A 13,245-nucleotide genomic window follows, 5' to 3' on the forward strand; every position below is an offset into this window, starting at 1 on the left:
TGATTGATATGAGAAAGGGATTATAGCACCACTAGGTGGATTAAAACAGTTTTTTTTACAGTAATTCAACTTCAATTATTCATGAACGTATTTATATGTTGTACAAAAAGTCACCAAAATCTGAGAAATTGTGTTATTACATATGTAACACTCTCTGATTCAAATTAAAAACTTTTCATTTTTTTTAAAACAACTATTTATTGGAATATGAGTTAAAATTAAATTATTAAGATTTAAATTGAGTGTTCAGCCACAAGTGGTGACTTTTCAGCCCTATTATATATATGATTTAGTTGTTACAATGAGGACATCATTTGCTTCCGCAATTCTGAGTTTTTTGTGTAGGGAAAATTCTAAACTTACTTGTATTGTGTAATGAGGAAAAGGAACTTATATACTAACTTACTAACTAATACAGAGAGCGAATCGATTCAATTGAAGATTGCTCTAATGGTTCTATATTTGTGAGTCTGTGTAACTCATTTGTACTAAACCAGGGAGGACGCTTCAAAATCATTTTCAGTATTTTATTCAGAATCCTTTGAAGCGTTTTCTTCCTGGTGGAACAACAACTTGACCAAATCGGTACTGCATAAAGCATGGCTGGTCTGAAAATTTGTTTATAAATTAACAATTTGTTTTTTAGACAGAGCTTAGAATTTCTGTTTATGAGAGGATATAATCATTTAATATATTTATAACACTTTGCCTGGATTCCTTCAATGTGATCCTTGAAAGTGAGTTTTTCGTCATACGTTATAGTATTTTGCTTGATCAGACCATGTCAATTCCAAGCCATTCATTTTGAGAATGTGATTATTTTTTGGTTTAAGAAAAGAAGCTCTTGGCTTATGAGGAAAGATAATTAATTGCGTTTTTGCTGCATTTGGTTTAATTTTCCATTTTGACAGATAATCACTGAAAATATTTAAACTTCGTTAATGGGCGATTGCAGATCACTCTTAAATTTCAACTTGTAGCTAACAGACTTGTGTCGTCACAGAATAGCGATTTCTGACAACCAACGGGTAGATTTGGAAGATCAGAAGTGAAAATATTACACAAAATTGGAGCTACGCTCGAACCCTGCGGAACACCGGCTCGTACGGGTTCAGATTTACAATTCTGATAGCTAACCTGAAGAGTACGATCAGTTAAATAATTTTGAATCATTTTGATCAAATAAATGGGAAACTGGAAATCAGACATTTTTGCTATTAAACCTTTGTGCCAAACACTGTCGAATGCTTTTTCTATGTCTAGAAGAGCAACTTCAGTGGATAATCAAGAAGATTTATTTGCTTTTATCATGTTCGTTACTCTGGCAAGTTGATGAGTAGATGAATGTTCATGACGAAACCAAAACTGCTCTGGTAAAAAAAGGCGGGTGGGTAATGTCATAGACATAACTGGATGTCGTGAATACGAAAACAACTGACATGTCCCTTAACACTTCCGAATATCAATTAGTTGATCAATTGTATGAATTATGCAAGAATTCCCCTTTTTCACATTTTTCGCAAAAAATAGAAGGCTTCACTTGATCTCGATTACTGTGAATTTCACACAGCGAAAAGTGCACAAATCTAACCAAACTGTTCTTGATTTGCACTAAACTGAGGAAAATTACCTTCGATTTGCGAACAACAAATCCTAATAGTTCTTTAGAAAACTTTTAGAGCCATTAGAACGGCTGATTTTGTGTAATGCTCTCCACCGTCACCAATGCTAACGACTGGCAGCTGCGACGTAATCGCTCTTGTCGAAACCGAAACTAGCTGTGCAGACGACACAAAACACATCTGGTCGCAGTGGCGATAGAATCCAAACTGATTCAAATTTTGTTAAGAGGTTTCTTTTTATGTGATTTCGTTTGTAGCTTTCTCACTAATGGGCGGTCCTAACGGCTATAAAAATAGCCGCACACAGAATTTTAATGTCGACTATTTCATTTCGGATTTGCATAATTTATTGAAAGAAACTATCAATATGCTGTAGGGATTCGTTTCCAGCATTCAGAAGGACCAAATTGTGGAACTCACTACGATATTAAACACTGTTCGGAACATTTTCCTCGAACGATTTGTTGTACAGCAGCAGATATTTTGTTCTCTTCCTCAGAACGCGTTCTGATTGGCTGATGTTGACATGGGTCAAATGAGACAGGTTTTTCAAAAGTGTACTATTGAAATAGTTGAAAAATTTCGATTATATTGCTAGTTAGATTATATAAATCCTTTCACAGATCACTGAGCTATGAGCTTTAAAAATACGAGCAAGGCAAACGTGCCTTATGAATTGATACTTTGATACTCGTTTATACCAAACATTTCAGGAAAGTTCAATTTTGAATTATTCGAGATTATGTCACAAAACTGAAAAATTTTATCATAAAATTGTGATCATATTTCCGATGGCATGTAGCAAAAATTATGTTGATTCGTTAGATACAACAATAGAAATTCACGATCAAAAACTTATCACTCTCTCAGAGGGTAAATTTTGGAAAGGCACCCCATAGTAAAGTAAGTCGTATTCACGACAAAAATTGAATTCTCATTTATATGAGACATCATTCTCGACAAGATAATTTTTTCAAAAAGTTTACTGATAGAAGAAAGTAAGCTAATTGGTCGATAACTTGATGTTTCTGCTGGGTTTTTATCAGGTTTGAGGATAGGAATTACTTTAGCGTTTTTCCATCTTTTTGGGAAGTAAGCTAATGAAAAACACTTGTTGAAAATTTTAACCAGGAGTCTCAAGGCAACATCGGGAAGATTTTTGATTAGAATATTAAAAATTCCATCATTACCAGCAGGCTTCATGTTTTTAAGTTTCCTAATAATTGATTTAATTTCATCAAAATTCGTCTCAATAATGTCATCTTGCGATAACACTTGGGTTGAAATATGATCATATTTCAGTGAGACTTCATTTCCAATTGGACTCACAACGTTCAAATAAAAATTGTGTACACTCTCGAACTGCTGAGCAAGTTTTTTGAGCTTTTTCGCCATTCGTAAGAAGTATTTGATTTCCTTCTTTGAGAGCAGGAATTGGATTCTGAGGTTTCTTAAGAACCTTAGAAAGTTTCAGAAAGGTTTAGAATATGGTTTAATTTGTTCAACTTCATTAGCGAAATTTTCATTTCGCAAAAGAGTAAATCTATGTTTAATTTCTTCTTGTAAATCCTCAACTATGTTTTTCATAGCAGGATCACGATAAAAACTTTTCATAATGACCTGCAGTGTTAGAACATCAAATAACCAATAAAACCAGTAAATTTGAAATATTAAAAAGCCGAAAGAAATATGATAAGTCTTGCACTTATAAGCATGCGATTGTAGAATATGCAAAAAAAAAGAAAACCCACTTCTGCCACGAGATAATTACCTGACAAGGTAGCAGTTTATTAGCTGAAATGCTAGCATTTATCAGCATCATAAAATAGACTCCCATAGAAGTTTATTTTTGTATGTTCAAGTTCAGACATTGTTTCGAATCTAGCGATAGCACATACCCGCCATACGATTGGTCAGCACAGCATTTATGACCGATCACCGTTCGTAATTCAAAGGTCAACTCCACATAACTAATCAGTGCGATTCCGTTTACCGCTTTCCATTGCAGATGATTTCCAAAGTGCTAGTCCTGTCCTGTCTGGTGGCGGTCGTAATCTGCGAGTCGAAACTGAAGGTCGACGTGGTCAGCGTTCCGGAGGGATGTACCACCAAAAGCAAAAGCGGCGACATGCTCACGATGCACTACACCGGCAAGCTCACCGACGGGACCAAATTCGATTCAAGGTAAGTTTTGCAATCGTTCACCCGGGGCGAATTAGGATCGGAGTTCGAAATGCAAAATATTTGACTGTTTGTGTTTGTGTGAGTGTGTGAGTGCAATTGTAGGCAATTAGTTCAGTTATAATTGGGTCAAGCGCAGTGATTTACACACGACCGAGGGCGCAACAGTCATAAACGATTCGGCAAATGTTACAGTTTTTCCCGGTCGGAAAATGCCTAATTTTTGACTAACATGCTATGAATGTCGCACGTGCCGATTCGGTTTGTGCTTATCTGTTTTCCGATATCTCCTGCTTGATTCGGGCATTGCAGCAGTCATCGGTCCGGGCATGTATGCATATATCCATCTGGTTGTTTACACATTGGTCGACCTGTTCACTAATTATTGCCCCTTCCAATGTAACTGCTTTGTTTTGCTGTACCCAAAAGTGCAGACAAGATAACCCTCTCACTGAGTTATGGTTGGCACGGGTTGGACTAAGGTTGGTTGTCATGACCATTGTGTACGTACGATACAACGTCTGACGAATTTTCATTTGAAGGCAAGTTGCGAAAATTGTTTTGACAAATTTAGCTAAATAACTTTTACCCTCCGTCTTTCGGTACCGTTACCATTTGTGCTTGGGACAGTTAAGTACTATGGTCGCGACATAATGGCCTCGTCAAGTTTGACTCCACACCTTAAATGTTGTGAACATTCGGTAACAGATTCATTTCTGCTGCTTTCGATCTGACACTTGAAACGAAACAAAAAAATCCCTGTCATATCTTCGCCCAACCAATATATTAACCGTAGTGTAATAAATTACCGCAGTTCCCAATAAACCCTTTTGATCGTTTTGTGCAATGGCTTCGATGACAGGAATTGAATGGGAACCGCATTGCGTACAGTTCGGTCTCACTTCATCACTTCACTGTGGCGGCGTTGATACTGGAATCAGACTTGGACTGGACTTGAACGCGTCTGGTTCGTGTCTGGTTCGGGCCTGGGCCGGTCTGGTGGATGTGCCTACTGCCTACATTGTCGTCGTAGGAACTGGAACCGACGTTCCATCATCGGCATCTACCGTTCACATGTTGCCATAACCATGCGGGAAAAGTAAGTCATCAGCCGGTCGGTGCTATTTTTATGCTCTTCACCGACGCATAATATTTGCGCTTTTGCGCTCGCACCTGATTGAGCTTACCGATAGCGTGTCGGTGGAACCTGCTCTGCCGGGACGCGGAGGACCATTGTGCGTCGAAACACAATAGGAAAACATATGATTAACGACTGTTTTATATTGATTTTACGATCATCAAGATTTCAGTTTGCAGTACGCTTCACCCTATTGAAGATACTTTTCGTACTAACACAGTTTGCTGTTGAAGTGCAGGGCTCATTCATACCATTTCACAGACGATATCCAAACTTCCGCAGCTTTATTATGGTAAAACAAGTGCGTTAACAAGCCCAGTACGTGTTACTCTTCGGTATAATTTAAATTGCAACTGGTTTTAATCGCAAACTCGTTTTTCCTATTTGAAAAAAAAGCTTAGTCGTTTCAATCGTATCACAGTTAGATGGTTGAATCAATTTCATGCCAAAAAGGTTATGCCTAAAGATATGATGAGCTATTTTCTCCACTTACTACTTATTATGTCTGGTCCAATGATTGCGAGTAATTTTGTAACAAGTTTAACCATTTTCAACAGACCGATAATGGAAATGTGTTAAAAAATTACTTTTGTTGTTAAATGATCCGGTAATCTATGAACCAATAACCTAATGGTTGAAAAAAAATCATTTTAGAAAAACTAACACATGGGCTGAATAGTCTCGGGCCTTACAAACAGAACGCAATTTTTTTTTGGTTCAAAATTAACTTTATTCATCAACGTAATCTCCATCAAGTGCAACGCAATCAGTTTCAGCGATAACCTCCTCATTCGTGTGAAATTTCTTACCGGCGAGTATTTATTCCCGGTCCTCGAACAGCCAGTAGTCGCTGGGAGCCTAATCTGGCGAATACGGTGGATGTGGAAGCAATTCGAAGTTTAATTCGTGTAGTTTTATCATTGTTTTGATTGACTTGTGACACGGTGCGTTTTCTTGATGAAACTAATTTTTTTTCTTTGTCTGCGGTCGTTTCTTTGCAATTTCAGCCTTCAAACGCTCCAATAACGCTATAAAATATTCACTGTTAAAGGTATTGCCTTTCTCAAGATAGTCGATAAATATTACAATACGCACATCCCAAAATACCGAGGCCATAACCTTTCCAGTCGATTGTTGTGCTTTGGACGAGATTCACCAGTTGCGGTCCACTCAGATGACGATCGTTTTGATTCTGGAGTGAAGTGATGAATCCATGTTTCATCCATTGTCACATATTGACGCAAAAACATGACCAAACACTGCTCAGAATCATCAACACGTTCTCATTTTTTGGTCAACAATGAGCAAACTTTGAACAGAGCTTTCTCATAGTCAAATGCCCATGCAATATAAAGCCAACATGTTCTTTCGATATCTTGACGATGTTAGCTAATTCACGCAACTTTACTTTTCGATCATTCAAAACGATTTTGTGTATTTTTTTATGTTTTCTGGTGTTACCACCTTATTTGAACGGCCACTACGTTCTGCATCGTCGTTGTCTCTACGACCACGTTTGAAGTCAGCAAACCAACGTTTTATTGTTGATTCTGATGGAGCGGATGTTCCATAACATTGCTTCGCTTGAACGATATTTTCCCCATCGAAAAGCAGTGTAAAATTAAAACACGAAATTGTTTTTAATCCATTGTCCTGAAAATAACAAAAGTAGCGTCACTCTTAGCACAGTAACTCACAAACTAATGAATAGAATATCATTAAATTTTACTAGCTGTCTTTTAAAGTATTAATTGAAAAAAGGTGACTGCAATAAAGCTAGCGTCATCTATGTGTTAGGCCCTGAACTTTTCAGCCCATGTGTTAGTTTCGTACTCACAGGTGTTTAAGCGTTTCTCTACTCTTAAGATTTAAAGATTCTGACTTCCACACAAATAAAGTTCCGATCATTATATTACCACAAACTTATGGCGTTTTTCATTGAAAAACACTGGTGGCGTGGATTGCTCTGGTTTTGCACTTTCGAGCAGAAATCGCAATGAAACACCGTTAGAATGTTGCATTTCTGCTCGAAAGTGCAAAATCAGAGCAATCCACGCCACCAGTGTTTTTTTAATGAAAAATGGCATTAGATTCAAATGAAAGGTTTCAATATTCAGTCTTTCAGTTTAAATAATCTTTATTTTCTTTTATTTGTTTGAACATCTATATATATAAAAATGCAGAGATCATTCTTTGTAATCGCATCACGTAAGAACGGATGGACGGATTGAAATGCTTTTTTTTTGTTTGATCAGTTTTTACCCCCACCGGGTTCGTACTACGAAAAAATTAGGAAAACTTACCGGAAAAGTGGGAAAAACCAATAAAGTCATTTTGTATGGGCCATGGGATTTTCCACTGAAAAAGTCGCTAATGATTGCTAGATCATCGATAGGTGTTTGGCGCATAACGAGTTGCATAAGTGTTTGACCGTCGAAGAAAGGAATACTAGATCGTTGAAAGAATCATTTGGCGCACAACGAGTTGTTTTGTGTGAATTCATGTGGTTCGTCATTTCGAGCCACGTGCTTAATTGGGTATCAACATTATTGATTGCCAAATGATTCAATGATGGAACGCATATGAGTGTTCTAGCTATACCGTAAACATGATCAAAAGTTCTGATACTGTTTACCAGAAGATGCATTGTGTGCAATGTAATCAGTTATAGTTGTTTATTGTTGGCCATCGTAGGCGTGAGTTGAACAACCTTATAAATAGAACGATTTTTGTACGAATCAATGATAAGATGCTGCTGTTTAAATAATGAGATCAATCATAGAGGTTTGCTTTGAATTTAGCATGCTGAAGTTCGTTCGCTTCGGGTAAATTCTGGTGGATTGAAAACCATTAGTTGTGAGATTTTATGCATTGACTCGAACGATAAGCTGCATACTGGTACAATCACTCCTCATCTTCACTCCTCTATAACAGAAAAACTGCACATTATTTTCATATAAAATTTTCTGATATAGATTCTCAGTGCCGAACTCCACCATTCATTAATTGTAGGTGGGGTACTAAACAAAATTATGTGGTGTTGACTAATGAGATGACTATTGATAAAACTATTAAACGAATGCAGTGTTCATGTAAAAGTTAATGGATACAATATTCAAAAGAATGGTAACTTGAACTTTCGAATGTCCAAGAATTACTCATTTTATCATTCGATTTTTTAACAATATCAAATTAACCATAGTACTCAAGGAGAAGTAAGGATTTGAAGATAAAGTGCGGAAAATTCGACGTAACAAGGTTCATTTAAGTAAGAAGAAGATTTCTCGCATCTAAACTTTTACCGTCTACCAGAGGAGTCGAACTTAGCGATGCGAAACATCCGAGTCTTTGATATGTTAAATATTTTTTTTGCCCACCACACTCCCCCACACCAAAAAATTTACTAAATAGTTACTGACTGACCAGAAGTCATACATTAAAAGTAAAAATAAAGTTTTATCGCTAAATTGTTCATGGAAATTTTTTCCTGTGATTGTCACGCTACGAACATTCATCAAACACGATTAAATAGTATCACCAGACTAGCGAGAAGTGACGAACTAAAAGTCGCGAGGGCAGCTTTTGTAAATTTGTTCTAATCAATTTAAAGTAGTCATCTCAGTTATTTTTGCTTCCCTTTTTATTCCATATGTCGAAACCATAGTCTGAGAGAGATCAACAATCGCTATTCGATGCACTGACTCAAAAGATGATTCGCGGTGCATTCGCTTTATTTTTGCGTAACAAAAGCTTTTAACATATTCACAATTTTTTTATGAATTCATCGCAGCCAAGTAATCAGTAAAATAATGGAAAGATACATTAACACCATAACGTTTGACAATTCTACTGTCCGAAAACATAAATTAAAAAAATCGGGCGAGACGAAGTTCGACGGGTCAGCTAGTAACTTATAACAGATCGGCTGAAAAGTTCGTATCGTTTCTATGAGAGGGCGCCACTAGAATTAAATCCATGCCATTTTCAGTTAGTACCAACCTTCAAAAGATACGTGTATAAATTTGACAGCTGTCTGATTATTAGTTTGTGAGATATTGCATTTTGAGTGAAGCTACTTTTGTTATTGTGAAAAAAAAATGGAAAAAAGGAATTTCGTGTGTTGATGAAACACTACTTTTTGATGAAAAAAGTGCCGCCGATACCAAAAAATGGCTTGATGAGTGTTATCCTGACTCTGCACCGGGCGAAGCAACAATTCGTAAGTGGTTTGCAAAATTTCGTACTGGTCATATGAGCACCGAAGACGATGAACGCAGTGGACGTTCAAAAGAGGCTGTTACCGATGAAAACGTGAAAAAAATGATTTTCAATGACCGTAAAGTGAAGTTGATCGAGATAGCTGACACCCTAAAGATATCAAAGGAATGTGTTGGACATATCATTCACGAATATTTGGATATGAGAAAGCTTTGTGCAAAATGGGTGCCGCGTGAGCTCACAATCGATCAAAAACAACAACGAATTGATGATTCTGAGCAGTGTGAAATTGAACGAATTGGGCTTCGAATTGCTCCCTCATCCACCGTATTCTCCAGATTTGGCCCCCAGTGACTTTTTCCTGTTCTCAGACCTCAAGAGAATGCTCGCTGGTAAAAAATTTAGAAGCAATGAAGAGGTAATCGCTGAAACTGAGGCCTATTTTGAGGCAAAGGACAAATCGTACTACAAAAATGGTATCGAAAAGTTGGCAATTATGTTGAATAATAAAAACGAATTTTGGCAAAAAATGTGTGTTTCTATTAAACGATACGAACTTTTCAGCCGAACTGTTATTTGATTTTTCAAATGATTTATATCTTTCTCCAGATCTTGGATAATTCTGATCAGTTTTTACGTGTGAATGGAATTCTAAAACAAATTTCGATTTCTAGCGATTCGTACGGAGTTTTTTTTCCCACAGTCTGTAATGAAATTTGTTCCGGGTCCGACGTTCGGTTTCAGAGTAACGGGGAAAAAGTGCATTCGATTTTCTTCTAACCCGCTTAAGAAATGTTTACATACTTAGATGCAAATGAATTGATCCCACAGCTTGCTAATGAATTCTATCCAGATCCGACTTCCGATTCCTGAAGAATGGAGTAAAATGTGCAAAAGAATGAGCAGAAGCGCACTCGATTTTCTCGAGAACACCGCTGAACTGATTTTTGAAAAACTTTAATAACAATAAAAAATGGTTATGATCACAGCTTATAGCCTTTGATTTTTTTATGTGGATCCGGTTTCCGATTCAAACAATCATTTAAAATGACGGTGACCGTAAAAAAAAGTACGGGTGTATAATGTCAGAGACATAACTGGATGTCGTGAATACGAATAAAACTGTGTGAATTTTGCAAGCTTTCGCCTTTTTAACTACTAGAATTTGAAACGATACACCTAAACTAAAGTACAGATTAGTTACATTAAACATTCTGACATACCTTATGATACAAATTTTGACGCATATCGTACGATTTGTCGCTTCTCGGCTGGTGCCAACAAAGCTGAATTTCATTCAAAAACAGCGTCTGTTGATGTGGCCAAAGAGATGATTTCCAACGCAGATAGTGACCCCACATTCATCGAATGCATCATAACTGGTGATGAGGTGTGGATCTATGAATATGACGTCGAAACCGCACAACAATCGACCGAATGGCGCTTCGAAGGCGAGCCGTTGTTCTAAATTTTCATCCATTAAAAAAATCGCCACACGAAAATTTTTCAATTTCTTTGTATAGACGCCAAACAAAAACTAATCGTACGATATGCGTCAAAATTTGACAGAATGTGTATAAAAGTGTTGTTCCGGTTCTTTTTTGATCATAAGGTTAAATATTACGAAATAACCAGTATAATTATTTATGATAAAATAATAGTGGTTCTGAAAAGAATCGTTTATGAATGCGTTCGTGATGGAGAGTGACGAGTTGAGTTCGAATCTATTCTGAGTCGGTGCTATGCATAAATCAAATCAGCAGAAAGTTCTACTACAAACTACAACTGGTTGACAAATAGGCCGTATACAGTATAATGAAGGAAAATTTCGCATAATTCTTTGAATATACAATTATGATTCTAAATAGCAACGTACAGATTTTTGATGTCGATTACTTCATTTTAGATTTGAATATACCAGTAAAAGAAACCATCCAAAAGCTGTACGGGAGTAATTTCTGACATTCAGGAGGGTCCAATTATGTAATTCTCTAAGGTATTAAACACTGTTTGCATATAAACGATATTAAACACTGATGCGAATTTTGCACTGCAAAAATTGCACAAATCTAATCAAATTATCCTAGATTTGCAAAGAAGCAATCTTTATAGTTCTTTAGATAACATTTCGAGGCATTAGGAGTAGAGATGGCAAAAACAGTTCATTTTAAAGAACCGTACAGTGCTGCAGAGTTCTATTGAAAGAACTAGCTCTCCAGAGCCGTTCGTTCGTTCTTTTGATAGTTGGTATATTTGTGCAATGACTAAACGAGAACTTAGTTTTGTTTTTTGAGCAAAAAAAAAGGTCGCACGAAGTTGAACTGAGGTTTCGTGATGAAGTTTTCATATTAGATATTAGATATTATTAGTATCGCCTCCGATGAAAAAATGTTTGATCATTCATTCCTTCACAAGAACTAGTTCTTATGAACCGTTCGCGAACGAATTGCCCATCTCTAATTAGAAGGGCTGATTGTGAATGATATTCCCCCATTGTTGTCAATTTTTCGTTGTATTTTGCTTCAATGCAAACGACCAGCAGCAGGATGATGCAATCGATCTTCTTTTAAGGGAAACTGGCTCTGCGACCTGTGCGTTTGAGGTTTTGTACCACTCAAAAGGTCTGCTCGCAATACTGGCGACTGCTGCTCAGAGCTGCCTATTCTTAATTTGTGTCTCCAAATGAAAAATCTGTTAACCATCTGTGATGCGTAAAGTACATGAAAATCTGTCAGTTTTACGCAAATATCATGAAAATCTGTAGAAAAAAATGTGGAAAATCTGAGATCTGTGATACAGAATCTGTGTAGCAAATAGGATGAAAAATTTGTAAATATGGTAATCCCAATGGTCGAAGTCAAAATGAAAGCACGACCTGAGCGTTTCACGCTTTATACTTGGTTTATTCTTACTGATGTTAGAGAAAGAACCTCACCTCGACATCCTGTTCCGTTTGAAGCACCAGAAGAAAAGCACGATTTTCAATCAAAGTTTACTTATTATACTCGTCCAGTAGATAATCGGAACTGATATGTGCTTGAATACCTCAAAACCGTCGTCCGGGTGCGAAAAAGGCAAGCAAGCGTGATGAATTTTCCTCATTATTTCCAAAAGTTTTAGAAAACTTTGTTTTCCAGTTGTTTATGGTTATTTCATGCTGTGGAAAATTTATTCACAAATTCCTAATCATATTTACGATAGCTTGTAGAACTAATTATGTTTTCTGGGTTAAGTATATCAAGAAATATTCGCGATAAAGTTCTGCCCATTCTTGTATAGGGTAAATTTTGAAAAGGCGCCCCATAGTAAAGTAAGTCGTGCCACTAAAAATTCTTACTAACTCCTTTTAATTTATATAATAACGCGGTAACACTATAAATTATTCTTTTACTTTCCATATGACAAAAGGTTTTACAATATATTACAACAGATGTTATAATGTAAATATTACGGCAGAAAAATCACCAATGGCGATTTAATCGAACATTACCGACTGAACAAAAAATTAACAAAAACAAATTTAGTTATGTCATGGTTCAATAATTATAACCATTTATAGTCACAACTTAAAGTACACAGAGTAACGTTCATATTTGTGTAAACATCGTTAGTCTGCAAAACATCTCGAAGCAGTGAAAGTGGGCTGCATATCGTATGAATATGGATATGAATATGGTTGTGTTCAGCCTAAGCGTATTCAATCCATCAAAGTATCTTTAGGTCATGTAGCTCAAGGTGATCCGAAGAGTACAATTCTGCAGTTCGCTACTCCAGTCAAGTATGAAAACAATATACAAAACGGATTGCACAAAATTGGCATGCTACCGAGTGCGTGATTAATGTACATTATGTATTAGGTTTCAGCTTGCATCAAACCATTAGTGCTCGTAATTTTTTGTTAATTTGTTAAATCATATGCTGTATTGATCCGTTTCAGCAAACCGGTCACAACTTTTTGTTGATTAATCTGGGACGTTTAATGAACTGTATAAAACAGTTAAGCTTGTATTTTTCTATTTTTTACTGGAATTATAATTTCAATTCAAACCTTTCTAAAACTTTCTAACCTTATTTGTGGGATTGGTA

The 13,245-nt window shown here is 36.5% G+C and overlaps 1 protein-coding gene across 2 annotated transcripts in view; it reads left to right on the forward strand.

Moving 5' to 3' along the window:
• LOC131430658 (FK506-binding protein 2) overlaps positions 1-13,245 on the forward strand; it is an 82,472-nt gene that overhangs the window by 15,271 nt on the left and 53,956 nt on the right. For both annotated transcript variants that reach the window (XM_058595797.1, XM_058595796.1), the window contains exon 2: positions 3,631-3,806. In XM_058595797.1, the coding sequence (XP_058451780.1) occupies positions 3,631-3,806 (176 nt within the window). The remainder of the gene's footprint in view (positions 1-3,630; positions 3,807-13,245) is intronic.

Source organism: Malaya genurostris, chromosome 2 (assembly GCF_030247185.1).
Source record: "Malaya genurostris strain Urasoe2022 chromosome 2, Malgen_1.1, whole genome shotgun sequence".
In the NCBI taxonomy this organism is placed as follows: domain Eukaryota; kingdom Metazoa; phylum Arthropoda; class Insecta; order Diptera; family Culicidae; genus Malaya; species Malaya genurostris.